The sequence below is a fragment of the Papilio xuthus genome, unplaced genomic scaffold, assembly GCF_000836235.2.
Source record: "Papilio xuthus unplaced genomic scaffold, Pxut_1.1 DF826961.1, whole genome shotgun sequence".
Classification (NCBI taxonomy): domain Eukaryota; kingdom Metazoa; phylum Arthropoda; class Insecta; order Lepidoptera; family Papilionidae; genus Papilio; species Papilio xuthus.
Window position 1 is genome coordinate 6,475,533 of NW_013531688.1, and position 20,267 is coordinate 6,495,799.

Genomic DNA, 20,267 nt, shown 5'->3' on the forward strand with positions numbered 1-20,267 from the left:
TTTAAATTATATTGGTACGACTCTATACCTAAAACGTCTTTTATTATTGGATAAAATTTTAAAAATTAGTTTTTATCTCAACCAATGAAATGAAATTATTCACAATATAGAAATTTTTGTGACGTTTGTTAATGGTGGAAATCCGAAAATGAATCCACTTCAGCTACAGTCTATTGTAAGCTTTATATCGAAAATCAGAACGAACTTTCCGGACAACCTATAATGTTAATACAAAGTGTCAAATGAATGTAACAGAAGTTGTTTATTCCAAATTGTATCACAAGTATATAGAGATAGAGTTCAATTTTGTCAAATGTACCGATATTTTTGCGCACCTTGACTGCTTCGTTACTTATGACGCTGTGGCTGCTACTATATTTATGAGCATCTTGCATGTACTCATATATTTGACGCTGTGTATGTACCGATGTATTTGAGCAGGGTGAATGTATCTATTAATTTGAGGACTTTTGTTGTACCGATATAATTGATTACTTTTGGTGTACCTATATATTTGCATATCTTGTCTGTGACGATCTATATGACGCTGACTGTACATAGATTCACAGTAGCACAATGCATGTTATCGATTCTTGCTTGCTAACGCTATGGCATGCGTGAATAAGAAATATTTCGAAACATGCATGCTACGAACAACCGATTTATCGACTATTGAAACTACGCTCTTATATGTATACTAAGAGCATAATTGAAAGCTCTACATCTAGTAGTTTGCGTGTACTAAATTAATTTATAAATCTTTGATAAAAATCAAATCTTAAATCTATATTTTATAATCTTTAACTCTAATCTCTAAGAGACCCCGCACACTAGAGACTATTAGTCGCTCGATAGTTTGAACGTAACGTTCCTGTTAAACAATATGAGCATTTATGGAGGTGCGCACATTAAACCGATTACATGCTCATAGTGATTAAGCGCACATACAAACTATCGGACGACTAAAAGTCTAGTGCGCGGTGGCTCTAACAATAACCAAACACCATTCAAATAGCACAAGGTTGAAAGGACGAGCTGAGGTAAACCGCTGGTACATAAGTTTTATTATGTGACTTGCGTGCGCGACTGTACTGTCGCGGTCAATATAAAATTTCGATTCTAAATATAAACCATGACTGAAGCAATGCATTTATCGAGTATAGACAGGTGACGAATGTGTCATCATTGACTTTTGATTGTTGATACGTCCTCCAATATCTCCGTAGTCTCTACACATTGAAGGTCGAACAAAAAAACACTGGTTTACTACGTTTCGTATAAAATATCAGATATACAAGCAGATGTACGTGACTTCGTCTGCAATTAAATACTAATTAATAGCCTATGTCGCAAGGGGATAGTGTAGCTTTCCAACAGTGAAAGAATTTTTCAAATCGGTTCAGTAGTTTTGGACATTCACAAACAAATCTTTTTTCTCTTCCTTATCCCTAATCAGAATTAATAACGTAGTTGTTTTTAACAGTTTAAGTTTTATAAGGATATTTAACGTAAAAAACGTGCTGTATATCCAAACAAGAGACATAGTTTAATTTACTGGTCAAAATCTTTAACTTAGCTAGATCAGGAAAATAAGTTGAAATCACGTAACCGTGACAACACACGTCGTACTATTTCTTAGTAAATAATTATAAATCTACGTTTATATAAAGAGATATATTATCTTTAAAATGTTTATGAAATGTTTTAGCACATTCCCACAAAAATTGATTAACATATTGTTATAGAATTAAACAATCTGTTACACTACGCTTATCGTAAGTAAGATAACTGAGATGGCTATATGTTTTAGTTTTAGTATGTTTCGGCAGTGGAAACTGACGATTAATTTTTAATTGTTTTGTCCATTCTGGACGACGGATACGGATGACGAGTTCGATTCCGCCTGCATCATCCGGAACATTTTGTCATATTTATTTAATTTATTTTCCATAAGGATGTTCTGTGCAAAAATACTTTTTATATAACGCAATGTTTACGATTTCTGTTAATAACATTTGCCTTTTTTCCCCCACTTTTAATAGTTTTTTGATCAAATTTATTTAAGTCAAATTACTAATATACTAGTATCCTACGACTGCTTAAAACTGGTTAGTACTTGATGTGTAAGAGATTAAGAAAACTTCCATTTCCAGTATATGTGTTAATCATCAATGGAAAGTACCGGCTGGGCAGTCGCAAACAATGCCCCGTCGACGTAGATTTTAATCATTTAACAAACAAACGCACAACAGTTTCGCACTATTATAATTAAAAAGCAGATTACCGGTCAATTAACGTGTAATTACTTTTGTTGCAACTTATATGAATACAATTGATTTACTGATGATTGGTCATCATGTTTCTATGCTATTTTACTTTACTTCTGAAATATAGATTGCATAACGTGTATTTTTATTTTGTATAGAACGTCGTCGTCGTATGTTTTTTGTATGTATTCATGCTAAAATATTTTCTACTCTATTGTATCACGTATTAAGTACATTTTCTTTTGTTCCTCAGCACTGATCGAGCGCAATGCCAACCGCGAGGACCGCGACGACATGACGTGCCACTTCTCGTCCGTGCTGAAGCAGCTGGTGGAGGAGGACATACCTGGTCTGCCGCCCGGCGGTGGTCTAGCAGCCAAGTCAGTATACATTTATTTTTTCAAATAAAAAAAAAACAAAGAGCTACAAAGCAAATGAGCCGGCGTTCTTCTTGTTTTATGAACGTCAGTATAATCTTAACATAACCGAGGGCGCCCTGGGCTCTATTTTTGGAAGATTTCATTTGACGCGAAAAAAGGGAGGCGTCACAAAATCTGGCCCAGGGCGTCGGAAATGCCAAAACCGTTCCTGTGCATCTGCATTATGATATCTGCATGTTGCATCTGTCATGTTGTCTGCATCTGATGTTATCTGCATATGCACTTCTTCCTAGGGTTTGTACGGCGCCAGGTTATGTTAACGCTATCCATTGTCCACAGGCAAGCGCTCCTGGACAAGATCTACAGGGAGTATTACCCCGAACACGCGGATAGCTCCGACACTTTCGACTGCCAGACGGAGCTGGCGGATGCATTCGGCGCAAACTGAGCGCCTCGCCCCTACCGCCCCCCACCAGTACCCCCCCCCCACTCTAGTGTACAGATGAGCACTGCATCGCACTATTAGTACCCGCTCACTAGTCGAGCCAACACAATCACAACACTAGTGTACTGAACACCGCAAGTACACGCCTACTATGGATGTATTAGCCATCTTCCAGCTCACTTGACAACTAGTGTTGTGACGTATATCGATATGTGCGTTACCTCTAACGCCAAATATCTCTAGAGTACTTTATCATCCCAATGTCCAATAGTTCAACATAAATTGTGCTCCAAAATAAATAAAATATTTTTCTTTGTATAAATAACTTTTTGTAAACATTTGGGTGGTGATAATAATGAATAGGTCTCTCTACAAAATGTATTAAAAGCATGAAAGAGAAATATTTTAGTGAATATAAATGTACGGGTACTAGTGGGGGCGCGTTTCATTTAGTTGAAAGTAAATGAAGAATTAAATGGAATTCCAAGTACCTGTCTGTATCAATTCTGTCAGCTATATCTGATTGTATATACTAAACATACGGGATTCTGTTTCTTTCTTAGTTTAAACAAAAAGATGTGTGAACATCGTTGTGACAGGAGGGAAGAAAAAATAAAATTGTCTCTGGTCGTAAGTATGCATATAAGATAAAATTTCTCAGTTGTCACTTTAGTCATTTATTTAATAATGGAATGTCACTTTAGTTATTTATTCAATATAAGAATGTCGCTATGTTTATTCTAAGATTTAAAAGATATGATTGTTGTGTAGGCACCTCTCCTGTCGTAACGATGCATTCTTTTTTAAGCATATCTTAATTTCACTTCGACTATGTCGATTGTCTATGGTTTTGATCCCAAGGTTTGTACAAAAAAGTAATGAAAAAGCTTTACGTGTCACTAGCCTGTCTGTAGAAATGTTGTCTATGGTAGGTGAATATCAACTATGGCGGCAATCCATAGGCGAAGTCGCAACTCGCAGCCGTCAGACAAGTGTAAGTTTGTAATACTCCACCCGCTGCCTTGTATTTTGTTTTACCTTAAGTTTTTTGTGTACGTCCATTTTGTTTTGTCGACGGCAATTCCATTGCAGTGGCAACCATAGACACACATCGCGTGGCACAAATCTCGGTTTACGCCAATCGTTTACCAAATTGATTTTATAGTTTAATGATAAATGTATAGCAGAGCACGGATTTCCCTTTAATTTGGTCGCCTTACATGTCATTGAGTAGATTAGTTTTTCTTTATGTTTTCTTTTCTGTTATGTCATTGACTTCGTTCGTAAATGTCATAATATTAGATGTGTAATATAGATTCGAGTTAAATATATATTGAAAATACAAACAGAATTGTCTTAACATGATTTATTGTAACCCCTTTTGTGTTGTCTATGCCCGCCGATGACATCTGTGGACGATATTTCGGTCCGGGCAATATGCTTTAGCGATATTTTTTTTACGAAAGTTACAGATAAAAAAGGCACTAGTTCAGCCAGGCCAGTTTAGATTTATTTGCTTTTTTCTCTTAAATATTCAATCTTATTGATGTGCTTTTTAATTTAATATTAAAAAAGTAACCTGTCACATTTGAGTAAATATGGTTCTAATGAGAAATTTCAGTTGGTTTATTTTTTTAAAAACATGGCGTCTACAAGTCTCGATATTTGCTGTACAAATGCCGAAATTAATAAAAAAATTGTAATAGCAATGTTAGAAGTATATGCTTTTGTAATAAAAGTATAACTTTAACGTAACTATGTTATTCATAGTAAGGATACATTGCTAGAATGGCACGAATTAAAAATATTCGACTGTCATATTTTTCCCGCCATATCTTTCTCGAAGTTCACCGAACTGTACATAATTGTTTTACAAATTGGCCGTATAGTCGCAAGTCCAAATCTTGTTATTATACGTCATAAAATTTTAAGATATTTGCTTTAAACTAATTGGGAATTGAAAAAAAGGAAAGGTGTTTGTTAAAAAGTTATTGGGATTTTTAAAGTGAATAATATATTTTTAAGTTTTATCACACTTCAAAATTTAGATTTGGGTTTTTGTTAATTTTTAATTATTTACAACGACGTGCTTCAAAATTGCTTGGTACTTAGAAAAATAACATAATAAATAATTTGTTTATTTTTAAAATTGGCTCTATGTGTCCTTTTCTATTTTTCGAGTTTAGTAGTTTTAGGATTGATTACCTTGTTTCGTATATGTTACCGAATTAAAAAAAATACCGTGGTAATATAGATTAAAATTCGACTTTATTCCTTTCGTGTTAAAGACGACGAAATGTCTTCAGAGGTTAGCGGGAATCTTTCTGTAACTTCGTGTACATACATGGAAATACTTTGTACCTGGTTGAATGGATCATAGAAGATTTACATTAAATATTCTTTAAAATTAAATATAATATATTACCTAAATAATTCGTCACATGTGTGCTTAAATGCATCCAGTCTAGCATATCCCTTCTCTAATTTCATTCATGAGAATTATTAATAATGATATTAGCTAACAATAAACACTTAAATTGTATGTTTCTTCCTTTTTATAAATATCCCAATTTAATTTCCATACATTTTTATTTATGGAAACAAAATGTCTTTGTCGTTTAACCTTAGTTTTTTTTTCCTTTTTTCTATAAAGTTTTTTCGATTTTTTTTAATTACAGAAATATATTACAGAGACGGTTTTTAAATTTTGATTTGTAATTGTATCTGTACGAAAAAAAATTAGAATAGATTAACGTGTCTGTTTGTTTTTTTTTATTTTAGATAATTTCGCTTTCAGAACGTGTCAATATTGTGTCTCTTTATATCTAGATGACGCTTGAACAAGAAATAAATACCTGTACGTACCTTTAAAATATTATTTTTATTTTATTTCTATACACTAGTTCCTGGCAACACGACTAATAATTTATTGAATATATAATGAAACAAAGGGACGACATAAATATTAATGACACTGGCAACATTTAGGCATTACCTTAATCTTAATATCAAAATTATTTTTACAAAGAAATGCTTAAAGTTGAGAACACTAATATCACTAAATCAACAAGTCATTTCTTTATTCTTTAGTTTATAATTTTTATTGACATAATAATAATCTTGTTTATTTTATAATATTTTATTAGTAGTTTTGTAGAAACTTAAACTCAGCAAAAACATATTGTTTTACGCTACATTTTAATTATATTTTTGCTATAATAAGTGGATGAAATATTTAGAAATAAAGTTTATTCTGTGTATAAAATTAATCTGTGTACCATAGCTAAATTGCATTATTGTGTAATTTATGTTAACGATAACGTTAACATCAAAGTTAGAACTACAAAACTTTAAAAATACAGAGCTATTTCCAATTTTAGGTTGGTCGTAAATTAGTGAATAGATTAAATATTAAAAAATAAATATTTATAATATCATTGGTGTTTGGAACTATTGCATTTTTTTAGTTTTGATCCTTTGAGCCGGATACGTTGAGGATCGGCTACTACTTATTATACAAGCGTACACCAAAATCATTAATTGCCACATTTGGCAGCCAAACGTTCCTCGGTGTAAATTGAAAGTACAGTCAGTAATTAATAACTCTTAAGTTTATTGATCCATTATCGCTTTAATATTTTAGACACTGATCTCCATAAATGCATCGGCGATTGCTTGATAATGACTGCTTTTGCTTCGTGTTTCAATAAACGCACCTGTTGATGTTACTTTACAATAATATCTATCTATATAATTAGTTCGAATCGCCGCTACAGACCGCTACCATCAGCGAAAATAAGGCGGCAATTAAATAGGAACAAAATACTACGTCTTATTGCCAGTCCATTTATAGAGGTCAGTGGCTTTCATTGATTTTGTATTTTGGCCATTAAAAATAAATATGACATTTCATGACACCTGACATTTGCTATAATTTACACAACACGTATGGAATTATATAAAAGTTCTATAAAAATCAAAAGTAAACATGAATTGTTACAAAGATTATACACAAAAAGCTAGAAAATTAGGCTTATACGAATCACATATAATATTATGTGGCGATATCACACCTAAACTTAATCATTACATCCAAATATTGGATGATCTGAAAATTACCGAAGGATCATATCAGGAATACTATGGTGAAGTGAAGAAGATCGTAAATAGCTTCATCATTCATTGGACCGAGGTGATGAATAAAGCGATCAAGGAAGCAGACAAGGTGATAAAACTGGTGAACAGGCAAGAACTCATTGATTCTGTGCAAAAAACTATTGAGATGCAAAACATTAAACAGATCTTCTTTGAGCAATCCTTCCTTCCTGTTACTTGTCCAGAGGAAAAGGTTGCCTACGACGAAATTTTGATGCTTTACGACAATAATATAGAAGGACTTAAGAACTTGGAAAATGTTATAAATCAGATACGGGACCAGAAATCAGCAGAAGAATTCTCGAAAGATCACTTTTCTAAATCGTTGCGATCCAAAAATGATACATTTCGTTTTACTCACACTTATATTGCTGTGATGTTAACGAAGAACGTAAGTACCAAAGTTTGTTGACGATAGGAACCCTACTAAGTATTTAGAATATTATAAAATTTAGTCCGACAGTAGTTAAAAGTAAATCAAGGATCCAATGTTTAATTATGTTTCCTTAGATAGATAATATTCGAATAAGTTTGGAGGAAATCGCGCACCGTGTTCGCAACAACCTTCATCAATTGGAGGAGAAACGCGGTGAAGAATTGAACTGTCTTCTCGATAAGCTTTACAACAAAAACAAAGAACAACTCGCTGTATCCAGGAAACCATGGCGGGACTCATCACAAATTGCCGAAGTAAGAATTGTAAGCGGCTACCGAATTTTGTGACAGTTTAATAAACCTGCTTATTCGCAAATGTTTCCTAAATAAAACCTAGCAGAAGTTCTTGCTGTGTAGTTTCGCTTACTTGCTTTAGAGAGTTTACGCAACGTTGTTTTTCTCATGGCATATTTTAAATAAGTTTTAACGACTTAAAAATGTAGGTTCAAAAATGCTTGGACAAGTTGAAGTGCAGAATTGAGAGCCACAAAGAAGGAGTATTGGCCCGAGTTAAAGAAGAGGCTGATTATTGGAATGAAAAACTCAAAGAGTTCAATCAGATCGATAAAACATTCAAAGATTTAAACGAGATAGAACAGAAAGTTCGAGAACAACAACAAACTTATCTCAGTTTGCGGTAAATGTATAGAACTTTCCTGTATAACTATAAACGTAAAATTCCAATGCCTAAGCTAAAACTTGGAACATTTTTGTAAAGTGGTCGTAACGTGACAATATGTATTAAAACATTTAAAGGAAAAGTCAATTAAGATTAAACCCAATATGATATGATCTATAAGCTATAGTGACAATAGGCAAAGCAAGTTATTTCGTCGAATGTGTGGGAAGGTTTTTAGAGTTTTCAATTATTTATGTAAACATTTTTTTTTACACTTAAATGACCATTTTTTTTTCGATATACGTGACAAGGGATACTGAGATACCGCCAACAAAACGCAGATGTTGGGAGCACATGGAGAAAATGTTCAATACGAAATTGGAACATTTGGAAGAGAGGAAGAAGGAAGCGGGAAGGGCTTTGTTAAGTTTCTTTAGTGTTAGAGGTAAGTAAAATAGAGTTTGAGTACATCTTTCTTACTTTAATTCTATGCTAACAAATAGTATGTCCTAGGACCTGATCATATCTTCTACAAGGACAGCATCGGTCGTTACTACGTGGATGAGTACGGCCACAAGGTGTATTGTTACGATTACGGACTCAACATGTACCATGTCGACTGCAAGGGAGAATTCTTCGAGGTGCTTCTGTTATGGAATATAATCAAATTACTCGAATAATCAACATATGGTCAACTTGACCATATATTGTTAATACTCATATATTGTCCCTATTATATACCTATTTGACTGTACTTTATTGGTTTCCCAGGCACATGACACAGAAGCTTATTATTATGACATCAATGGTCGATATGTTATTGACGAGAACGGTGACAAAACGTACAAGATAGCCCCCTGCACCAGTTCGTATCGTATGGTGGATGATTTGCTTACGAAGTGCACGGTTGATTGCGGACATTCGGAGCGACAGAATAAGTCCTGTAAAATGGATATACGGCATTGCGGCGATGACATCCAAGTGCCTAAGATTAAAATGCAAAATATAAAAGGTTAAAGAGTTTGAATCATAAGACAGTAAACCAGAATCTAGCGAACTGACACGTGATATCTTAACGCGGGTTAATTCGAAAATATTTTTTTTTTACATTTATAGAGAAAAGAAATAATTTTATTGTATTACATATATTTTATTTTATTCATTTTCATTCATTATGATGCAGGAAGATCGCATATAGTAAAGGCGTAAGGGAAGTTCAGTTTGAACTGATATATGGGCCGATATGTTAATGATAAAAATGTTCTTTGTAGGAACGCTTAGTAAGGAGACGGCGCTATATTTATGGGACAGTTTTGGACATATACTCCCGGAGGTTCTTTACCAGGTGGCCATGGAGGAGCCCAAGAACCCGATACATTGTCTCGCTCATAAACTCATCCGTTTCAAGTATAACGATCAATATCTTGATATAAATATAAGTATTTTGAAAAGTTGCCACATTAAATCTATATTACTTTGTTGCTAAAAATGAGACAGGTTCTCACCTGTTACACTGATAAATTGAAGACGTATAATTCAGCTTCTCATGGAAAGAAAAGTTAAGAAAGGTTAAGGTTTTAAGCAATGGGATCAAAATTGAAACATTGTTATTTAATCCCTTAAAAATTTACAGATACAGTAGAACTCTAACGGAAATGGAGCAAAAAAGAGCAGAAGCCGCGAAGTATCGGGATGCTATATACAAAGAGCGGAAAGATGTTAGTTTACTAAATATTAGCTTTAGGTTATTCGTGTTAGTGTCTGACAATCAAGTCAGAATTTTTAGGTCAGAATGTAATTTCATTAAAAAAATCTGCATATATTTACAGAAAGCAGTAGCAGCCTCTAAAGAATGGAAATCTAAGCAAGTGAAACGCAGAAAGCCAGAAGAGTCCGATGACGCTGAAGTTCAGGCCGCCTACGGAGCTCATGTAGCCTGTCAGGAGTTTATTAATTTCTTGCCCAATTTTTATGGATGAGCGGACGTTATATTAGCTTAATTATTCAAATAAACGTACTTAAATAATTAGACGTATGTATTTGAAATATAGTCCTTTACAGTAGGAAATTACCAAGCATGAAAAAGTCCAGCAATATGTAAAGTAGCTGAAGCAGATTCGACAAAATCTCTGCCTAACACTCTGGGGTTCTGGAATGATATTATAAAATATTATCGACTATGAGGGGGGGGGGGCACTTCATATTCTGTGCAGTATTTTATAAAATCTTGCCAACAATTTTATATTCACTAATTTACTGCTAAAATGACGTAGAAATGGATATCCTCCCAGAGTTTAATTCAAGTATTGAAGTATAAACGTTGACATCATATTACAGTTTTTAAGAAAAAGGATGGAGAAAAGGCATGTCATAATATTTTTACCAAACTTAAAAAGTACATTTAATTTTAAGCCTCACAACACCTATTTTGTTATGCTTTTTCGGGAGTTTGGGAGTGTTAAAATAGCAACATTATTAAGTTCAATCCGTGGACTCTGGAGTTATCCCATTATCTGTCAATAGTTATCGAAATTTTATCGAAAAATACTTGAAATATGAATGATAACATGCGATTTACGGTCGAAGTGTTCACCATACCCTAAAGTTAACTTCGGAAATTGTTATTAAATCTGCAACAAACGTCTGTTGCAGAAAATTATAATATTCAAAACACTTTCCAGCATAACTCCGGCAAAAAAGGTGATTTGAAGGTTTAATTGGTTTCCATAAGTAATTTATGATGAAGTGTTATTTCATTTAATACCGTAAATAATAGTGAGGTTAGTAAATATGATATAACGTTTGTGAAGGTTATTTATCATCATGTTTGTGAGTCAAGTTTTCCGCGGCACGATGTACTCAGGTTTGGTTGTTTACTTCTGTCAGTTGGCCCGAGAAGATGTACGTGACCATAATCACAAAGCCATTGTGCGCGATATTTGATTTAATTGAAATAAATTAGTACGATCGATTTTGTGACCTACTTGTGACTGTTTATGTAATCGTATATCTTTTAAGTATTTGTTACTTATGTAAATTCCAAAGCGATTGATTATGTGCATTTTTAAAGGTTTCTACCAAGTATGACGCCGTATTAAAGCTATCGATCCCATATTCGCCATCATTCCAGTTTACAAATTGTGAGAACAAAGTGAAAAATGGCTAGATACTTTGAAAATACGACAACTTTCAACTTTAGTTGGGACCAAGTTGCGTGCGGGTATTGGAAAAGGTACCCTAATCCACAAAGGTAAGTATCAATTTTTTAAAACAGATTAATGTCCTTGTTGTGCTTATTTATACAACTTTATTTATGTTTAAGAAATAAAAATTATCTGGCCTTGTTAACTGACCACTGAATATTTTTACATATTAAATAATATTATACATAACCATTGTATGTGTACAATCCAAAAGCACATAACATTCATAACTTTTATTGTTCTATTGTTAATTTAATAAATGTAAACAAAAGAAGACCTTGTAGATTGACCAATGAACTACAAATTCTTGAAATTTAATTGGTGACCACTTTATGTACTTAGCCAAAGTAATCTAGACAAATACATATGTTTTAATTTGTTACAATAATGTGAAAATACATGAGGCAAATTCCATAAGGAATTTTAGCCTTGAATTAACTGTTTTGATTGCTCGTGTAGGTAAACTAAATGTTTAAGAAATTAACCTTCATTGTAATTATGAAACCTCTGTATATCCATTTAACATACATAAAATATTTTGTAGGTTTCTTTTGTAGATTACACTGTCAATCATGAAGGGAATCTCAAGCTTTGTACTATTTTTCTTATTAGATTTTATATTTACATGAATACATTGTACAATTATTAAAAGCCCTTTACTGGTGATAATTGGATACCAGCCCAAGCAAAAGAACTTCTTATGTAATAATTAAATAGAGTTCAAAAATATTTGTTTTTAGTACACTGATGTATATTTAACACGTCCATCCCTATAACAGTATATAATAAATAATACTAGCTGTCGCCAGCGACTTCAGTTGGTGTTCTTCCAGGCTATGTTATACATCTATGCCAAATATAGGCAAGATCCATGCAGTTCTGTTGATAACTTCTAACAAACATCCATCAATCCATGTAAACATTCATATTTATAATATTATGTAAAAAAATTCCAGTACACATGTGTTATCTGAGGATACATGGAGCAGGCAGGTGCGGGATGGTTGTCTATATACAAAACGTGTTCTCACAAAAACCAATAGAGTGCCAAAGTGGGGAGAAAGGTTTGTATCTATTATATGTAATTTCAACTATATCTAATTTATATCATCATGTATTCAAAAGATATATATATGAAGAGTGGTAGAACTCGCTTTAACATCTTCGCACGAATTGGCCTGGTTCGCCCGGTGAAATACCACGACCACACAGAAATCAGGCGTGAAGTGGAAGAAATTCCGCGTTTCGTCTGATGAGTGTGCGTCCCAGAGGCCTAATTTAGTCCTCTTTCCCTTCCCACCCTTTTCTTTTAAGGAAAGGATTCGAAGTGGAAGTGGACTTTCCGGATGAGAGGATGCACGGAAAGGGAAGATATTTTCTTTCTGTGCATCCTCTCCTCCGTCGATTAAAGGTAGACAACGCATATGCAATTGCGTATGTCTATGGGCAACGGTCACTTCGCTATTTTAGCGATTTCAGGTGGCCGCTCGCTCGTTTGCCGCCATCTGATATAAAAAAAATATGTATTTTGTATACAACATAATTTTTAATCTGTTAATACTAGTGTTTTTATCATCTGTTCTATGAAATGTATAAAATAAACCATCAAACTTCCCTAGTTGTTTACATTAATCACATTGTGTTAAAGCCTTATCTTATCTGTGGTGATGCATTAATGTTATCAGTGTTTATTACTCTCTCAATTTTAAACAAACCTTAAATATCCAAAATTGTATGTATTAGCTGTCGCCTGTGACTCTCGGAAATTTAAAAATGTCTCAATAAGCTAAATTTCAGCAAGATCCGTTCAGTTGTTCCGATGATACCTACAAACATCCATCCATCCATTCACATAAACATTCACTTTTGTAATATAAGTAAGATTAGGAATTTCTATGTAAAGAAATGGGTTTTTAAGAAGATATTTGAACTTTAATGAATTCGAAATCAAGGTCATTTATGGATTTATTTGTTAATTCTCTGTTTAAATTTACATTTTGTTATAGGTTTTTCAATGCCAAATCAGTAAAGATTATTGAAGAGAGTATAGTTGATCCTAAGGAGAAAGTTCTAGTCACATATACAAGGAATTTGGGATATACAAAAGTCATGGTGAGTTTTCCTGGGTTATCTCCTTGAGTCTACAGCAAATTGTACTAAGGGTCCACTTGCTTGGTGTAATATCATGTCCACAGAAGTGACAGTGAATGGAAATAATTTTGCTAGAAATTAGACTAGATGTGTATTCATTGGTGAGGTACAGTCACAATTATAATTCATTCCAATGTACAATGCAAAACATAATGTTGTGTTGTATAAAACACTGATGTTTCTATAGCACAGTCCAATTAGGTACACTGCAGTGTACTGTGCTGTACAAACACTGACCTCTGTATATGGACAGGCAATAAACCTTGTTATTTTGTGCCTATTTGATCGTCGCCATTTTGGCGCTGACTGTTGCGTTTAGTAGGGGTTGTGAGATTTCGAACTAATTACAGGAATAGAATTACTTGTCAGGAACTTCAACAGCCGCGTTTGAGTCGGAACAACGCAAAAACTTTCGTTTCCAAGCAATATCTATCGAAATGTCTATCCATTAATAGATATCAATGTTACACCGCTACCATTGCCGCCAAAATGGCGAAAATTAAATAGGCACAAACGCAAAGTCTTATTATCCAGTCATTTTCTAAAGGTCAGTTTGTATGTACAGTTCAGTACAGAGGTAGTTCTGTATTGACGGGGCTATGCTATACGTTGCGCAGAGTGTGGTGGAGCGCGTGGAGTACCGGTCAGTGGGCGGGCAGACAATCGCGCACCGCTCGGCCTGGATCGACTCACAGGTGTTCGGCTTCTCGCGAGCCATCCGCGCTTTCGGGGTCGACAGGTTCCGCAAGAATTGCACGCAGATGGTGAGTCGCTATACAGTAGTAGCCAAAACAAGCCAATTTAATTCTGACTGTCAAAGAGAGTATTGGGTTTGTATGTATGTAATTTCCATTGTGACGGTTTAGAGCTTAACCGACTGAACTGACTTTCATGAGTGAGGTGTCATTCGATTCATTTTCTTCCTTAAGAGATGTATTTCTAAAAAAGTAGTTAAAAGAGCGAGTTAAAATCTCTTTAGCCATGACTTATTTTTTCAGTGTTAAATCTTATTTTTCAATATTTTCAAGTACCTGCAGATACGTTGTAACATCCATCCATACATATAAAGATTCGCATTTATAATATTATAAGTATGTATGTATAATATTATAGGTGAATGGGTTCAACCATGTACTGCACGCGATGTTCCCGCGTGCGAGTGGGGCGGGTGGTGGGGGTGTGGGGGGCGGGGCGCCGGTGCGGGAGGCGCTGCGCGAGATGCGTGACGCCGCCGCCGCCGCCACAGACAGGGCCAAGCACAACGTCCTCTCCTCTGTCAACACCACATAACCAGACTAGTACCCTGCATCACCACTCTGCCTGGTCAGACATCGTTCTCTTCTCACAACTCACGCAGAGAAAACATACCTCTATTTATCATAGTTCTGACCTCTCGCTCTTTCTTTCTTTGAATTCAGTAAAAAATTCAAATTATAGTCACCATCATTATAGTCTGAAATAGTTGCTAAGTTTGATATTTAGCTCTCTTACCGTGGGTTTTACAGTATCAAAACTTATTGTCTCTCTTGTTCTATTTAAAACAGACAGAGATGACAGGATGTTTGAATAAAAAATACTAAAACATATTGAAATTTCATGTAAATAGCAAAAATATAATAAAAGTTTATTTTACCGAATTAATAGTTTGTATAATCTTACATTTTACGCAAATATTTCATAAACTTTCAGATTATTTGCTGAGGTCAACTTTAAACATTAACTTTTATTTGCAGGACCGGGCTCTCATAAACATTCTGCTGTCAAACTGTTGTCATAGAGCAGACATCTTCACACCAGTCACAGAGCAGTCCATAGACAAGAGGCAAAGATTTTATACTTTTGTGATTTAACTGAACTTAAATTTCAGTGATAAATCCTTATTTTGAACTCTGAAAATAAAGAGAAATGTATATTACAAATCATACCTCGTAAAATTTAAATATAGTTATATCATTTTTAGAAATTTTCTTGTTTTTTATTAACAGATTATGTTAAAATTATATCTAGGACATACTAAATATAATATATATGGTAAATTTATTATTATGCCTGATACATACAAAAAATATTTAAACTATTAATTTCTTCATAGAAAAATGGTTCATCGGAATTGTAAAGCTCAAACGGTTAACAGAAGTTTTTTTTTGTAAAAATCCCTTATAAAGACAATGTTTTTTTTTTATTAATATTTCAAAAGGGATTTTATAATTATGTAATTCTTATATATAAAATATAATCAGCATAATATATTTTCTATTTTCTTCACTTCGTTCTTTCAAAATGCACCGATATGAAAAAAAAACCTATTTAAACTGATTGAAAATTTTAGTAATATCTAGTTATTTACTGTTAAAATTATATAAGTAATGTTTAAGAAAACAATATGTATTTGCCATATTCTATATGTAAAAGTATGACCTACATATATATAATTATATAGATTTTAATATAATTACAACATAATTTAAGCGAGGCTTCCACTGAAATGTAATATCATTCAAAAACTGTTTGTCTTTATCTTTATAATAGGGATTTTTTAAATTTATCATTAATCAAATTCCATTTAAAATATTAAGTAAACTTTTAACATAATATGGTTACCAAAAAATAATACCTTCTCTTCCCATACTTGTCTTTTCTCTTCCTCTCTTCCTCTCTTACTCATTCACGAAATACATAAAACTGTCATATTTATACCATTTTTCACTGTGAAAACATGTATATAAACATATATTTTCTTACCACTACTGACGAAACCATATATAAAAATATTTTTCAAATAATTATGAACCTTTTTAGAGGCTTAAAAACACTAATTTAGCCATAATTTTGTTATTGTTAGGAAGAAAATCCGAAATTTAGCCAGTGTATTGACTCAACGCTAGCCTTACTAAAGTGTCAACGTTTATGTCCCCTCACTATTCATTCTGACACTTGACTTTGTAACGAAAGCACTTTCGCGCCAAAGGATTCATACTAAATAATGTCTAAAATTATGAAATGTTTTTATTATGTTCCATATTTTCACTGCCTACGTTTTGTATTACATTAAAAATGTAAGCTACTTGTACCTTTAACCACATTCCTACTGTGGCCTTGGAATATGCTTGTGAGTTGAAAAAAAATATTTTTATTTATAATAGAAATTCAAAGGTTAGTCGAAACTGCATAAGCGAGAACTTGGGGGTCAGACAAAGTAACATTCTATAGGCGATGTTGCTAATCCAAAAAATGTATGGATGTGACTATCACTTCCATTTTTTTCTATACATTTAACACGTGTTACACTCTAGCCCCCAAGATGAGCGAGAAATTTTTATTAGCGAGATTCATTGTCCGGTCCCAATGAACCTCCATAAGCGAGAAACTACTATAAGCATGAAAAATATTGTAGTTCTTTATATTCTCGTTTATCCAGGTTCGACTTTTATATATTCTGGATTTTATTTAAAATTCTAAAATCTTATGTATTACTTTTGATAATTTTCAAAATTGTAAAAAACAAGGGTTTTGATTAATCAATTAAAATAATATTTCTCAACTTGAATTATGTACGGAAATAAGCATTTAAAAACTTGACTGAAATCTTCCATTAACATCTGAATTTGAGAACTAAAATTTTGCTTAATGTTTTGAAAAAAAAAATTGTTGTAAAAATGCATAATAAAGTTTATAAATGAAATCTTAATAAAGCTATAATATTAATTTTTTTTAGCTTAAAAATGCTTTGATTGTTTATGAGCTTTGTTTGAAAAAAAATTATGCGAATCAGATGAGCATCGATGTTATTCCTATAAAACCTTTTTTTATAAATATGTCTATGTTTATCTACCATTTTTTGTTTTTATCAATTTCGCCAATATTAGTATAGGATATCTGCATTTTAGCTTCTTTACTAATGATTATAAATAAGAAGTTTTAACATTGATTTAAAAATATTTTTTTAAACTTAATACAATTTACTTAGATTTATGTATAAAAGAGAGTCGAAAATGGCCAATATTTAGGTTCAGAAATGTTTATTTAAATAGTAGAGTGATAATTAGAAGTAGAACCAATGTGGGAATGTAAAATGGAAAGATGCAAATATAAATTATTTATCAAATAATTCAATGTTTTTTTTTCCTATAAATTATCAGAGTGACAATTGACTATTTAAAATGGCAGAGTAAAATACCAAGGAATTTGCTGTCTAATGCAGAAAAGGCCATAAAAAAAAAGAAAAAAATATCATAAATGCAAATAGGATGGATGTTTGTTAGCAAGTATGTCTAGAATGGCTGTATTTAATATCGCTGAAACTCGGCATAGATGTAGAACATAGCCTGGAAGAATACATAAGCTACTAATCAAGTTTTTTTTTAAATTCCTCGCAGAGGAAGTCGCAGCGCCATCTACCGACTTCATAATGTAAGTGAAAAATGCGTCATATAAAATAAAATGTATATTTCTAGTCTAACATGAATAAAGTAATAAACTATTTAATTTTGACAGCGGCTCGTAGCCGTGCACTTCTACTTCTAGGGTTCCTCTCCACTTCATCATCAGATGGTACTTCTACATGCTTATTTATAGCTTTCCACGGACTGTCCAAAAACTGATTGATAGTATCTTGGTCTTGAACCAAAGTTGGACTCAAATATCTCAAAGGTACAGGATTGGCTACATCATTAACAGTGTTGCCAGCGATATGTCTTTTTACTATTGTATCTTCCAATGAATGAAAACAAATTGTTACCAGTCTACCGTTAAGTTTCAAATAATACTTTGATAATACCATTCCATAATTTATCTCGTTTAGTTCATTATTAACGAATATCCTTAATGCTTGGAACACTTTTGTAGCATTTGATTGAGGTCTTTGTAATTTATCAAGTCTAAATTCATTTGGACAACATGAATCAACAATATCAACCAATTCTCTAGTTGTTTCGATGTTCTTAATCATGTATCTAGCTTGTATTATAGTTTGTGCAATTTTTGCGGCCTTTTTCTCTTCACCATACACTTTGAAAATTTTATACAACTCTTGTTCATTAGCAGTTGCTAACACTTCTCTAGCAGTTATTTGATTTGGATCTCGTCCAGCATCCATTCTCATATCTAAATATCCATTTTTACTGATAGAAAATCCTCTTTCTCCATTATCTAGTTGCATTGATGAGCATCCAAAATCAAAAAGTATACCGTCTATTGATGATTGTTTTATATTTCTTTCTTTTAAAAGTGCTGGCAGCTCACTGAACCTTCCAAGTAAAGGTATCACTCTATTTGGGAACTCTTTTGACAGTTCTTTAGCCTTTTCATATGCCACAGGGTCTCTATCAAGTGTTATTAGCTTACAATCGGCAGATGTAAGTAACTGTCTAGAGTGGCCACCTGCACCAAATGTCATGTCTATGTACAATTCATTGTTTGTAGGTTGTAAATACTTATTAACTTCATTTAACATTACAGGCACATGATCCTTATATTGTGCAGCTTCTGTGTTTATTTTACGCTTGAAAGTGTACCGATAGAAATGTTTTAATTGCCGAGGTAACATTTTTTAATCTTTGTTAAATATCTTTTTAAAGAAACCTTTGTTTTCTTCTTTTAAGTAAGTTAGCACTTCATTGGATAGCATCAAGTTACACTCTTCCGTGTTAAGACCAGTTGCTGTACTGGTCTTGAGTCTCTTGTACTTGTTTTTATAGTAATTGTCAGCTAAACGGTTAAGGGAATTGTACTGGCGATTACACAAGTCTGTATCTAAATTTTGTGTCTGTGAAGTTTCAAACGCTGCCTTAACTTTGTCACGTATAAATTTCCCTAGGTCCCTGAAAACAAGGGTATCATAAACATGTATTATGCAACATTAATGGGTTTAAAATGCGTATTATTAAACATACAAGAGAACTAACCTGTCGCCCTTTGTACTGTCAAGAGGCCACTTAGCTATGAGTCTTGTAAATTTTTTGTATTGCGTAGTCATAGCTTATTCATTATACAAATTTATTTTAGAAAATTATTACATGTACACATACAAATTAAGGCAGCTAGAAATAACCTTAATCAATAGACATTAATATTTGACATTAGACTGACGTTTGACTTTGATATAAGGTTGCGAAATACGCAGTGAAAAGAAACAATAGGTAAGTAACGCGATATAATATAACAAAAGAATAACAATAACAGAAATAAAGAAGTAAAAGAGAAGTTAGTTTAAGATGATGGGTGTACGTTTTAGTAAAATGTTATATAATGAAATAAAACAATATAGCTGCCCGGAAACATACAACTCCTTGCCGCATAGCGGAAAACCTACGGAGCTAATTTCTTGTACTGGCAAAATAATATTAAAAACAATCGTTACCATGGCATTGATATTGTTGATTGGTACCAATTTATCAAAGTACGTTATTTTAATCTTTGCTGACTTAAAAATTTTATGTGTAAATGCTAAATATGCTGGAAAATATTTATAGCGGCGGAGAAAAAAATACTTACGCAATTAATGTAGGATATACCGAAAATAGTGGATTTTACTTTTAAATTACATTAGGTTGTTTGATGTATTGCTATATATCAATTTAGATTGTGGCGCACTCATGACAGGGTTTATTTATT

The 20,267-nt window shown here is 33.0% G+C and overlaps 4 protein-coding genes across 7 annotated transcripts in view; 3 read left to right on the forward strand and 1 right to left on the reverse strand.

The window, feature by feature from the left end:
* alph (protein phosphatase alphabet) overlaps window positions 1–5,355 on the forward strand; it is an 11,781-nt gene extending 6,426 nt beyond the window's left edge. The window contains exons 3-4 of the mRNA XM_013315427.1: window positions 2,521–2,647; window positions 2,987–5,355. Coding sequence (XP_013170881.1) covers window positions 2,521–2,647; window positions 2,987–3,095 — 236 coding nt within the window. The 3' untranslated portion in view covers window positions 3,096–5,355. The remainder of the gene's footprint in view (window positions 1–2,520; window positions 2,648–2,986) is intronic.
* A 1,661-nt stretch (window positions 5,356–7,016) lies between these two features.
* On the forward strand, window positions 7,017–10,328 carry LOC106120016 (uncharacterized). 2 transcript variants are annotated; one of them, XM_013315170.1, is made up of 9 exons: window positions 7,017–7,638; window positions 7,758–7,946; window positions 8,126–8,319; window positions 8,613–8,746; window positions 8,815–8,942; window positions 9,073–9,313; window positions 9,573–9,708; window positions 9,935–10,019; window positions 10,131–10,328. In XM_013315170.1, exons 1-9 carry the CDS (start codon window positions 7,081–7,083, stop codon window positions 10,278–10,280), a joined length of 1,815 nt encoding a protein of 604 aa, XP_013170624.1. In that variant the 5' UTR covers window positions 7,017–7,080; the 3' UTR covers window positions 10,281–10,328. The 2 variants fall into 2 exon arrangements, with proteins under 2 accessions (XP_013170624.1, XP_013170625.1); XM_013315171.1 differs by having other exon boundaries at window positions 7,758–7,937.
* Window positions 10,329–10,780: 452 nt separating this feature from the next.
* Window positions 10,781–15,618, forward strand: prel (preli-like). Of its 3 annotated transcripts, none has more exons than XM_013315089.1 (7): window positions 10,781–11,001; window positions 11,372–11,551; window positions 12,461–12,568; window positions 13,511–13,616; window positions 14,273–14,419; window positions 14,769–14,978; window positions 15,389–15,618. In XM_013315089.1, exons 2-6 carry the CDS (start codon window positions 11,460–11,462, stop codon window positions 14,943–14,945), a joined length of 630 nt encoding a protein of 209 aa, XP_013170543.1. In that variant the 5' UTR covers window positions 10,781–11,001; window positions 11,372–11,459; the 3' UTR covers window positions 14,946–14,978; window positions 15,389–15,618. The 3 variants fall into 3 exon arrangements, with proteins under 3 accessions (XP_013170543.1, XP_013170544.1, XP_013170545.1); XM_013315090.1 differs by having other exon boundaries at window positions 10,990–11,081; XM_013315091.1 differs by lacking the exon at window positions 10,781–11,001 and adding an exon at window positions 11,174–11,262.
* Window positions 15,619–18,084: 2,466 nt separating this feature from the next.
* LOC106119941 (probable methyltransferase-like protein 15) lies at window positions 18,085–19,753 on the reverse strand. The gene is made up of 2 exons (XM_013315068.1): window positions 19,559–19,753; window positions 18,085–19,474 (listed from the first exon to the last, which is right to left on the reverse strand). The coding sequence occupies exon 2, from the start codon at window positions 19,198–19,200 to the stop codon at window positions 18,133–18,135; it is 1,068 nt and encodes a 355-aa protein (XP_013170522.1). The 5' UTR covers window positions 19,201–19,474; window positions 19,559–19,753; the 3' UTR covers window positions 18,085–18,132.
* Between the last annotated feature and the right edge of the window lie 514 nt (window positions 19,754–20,267).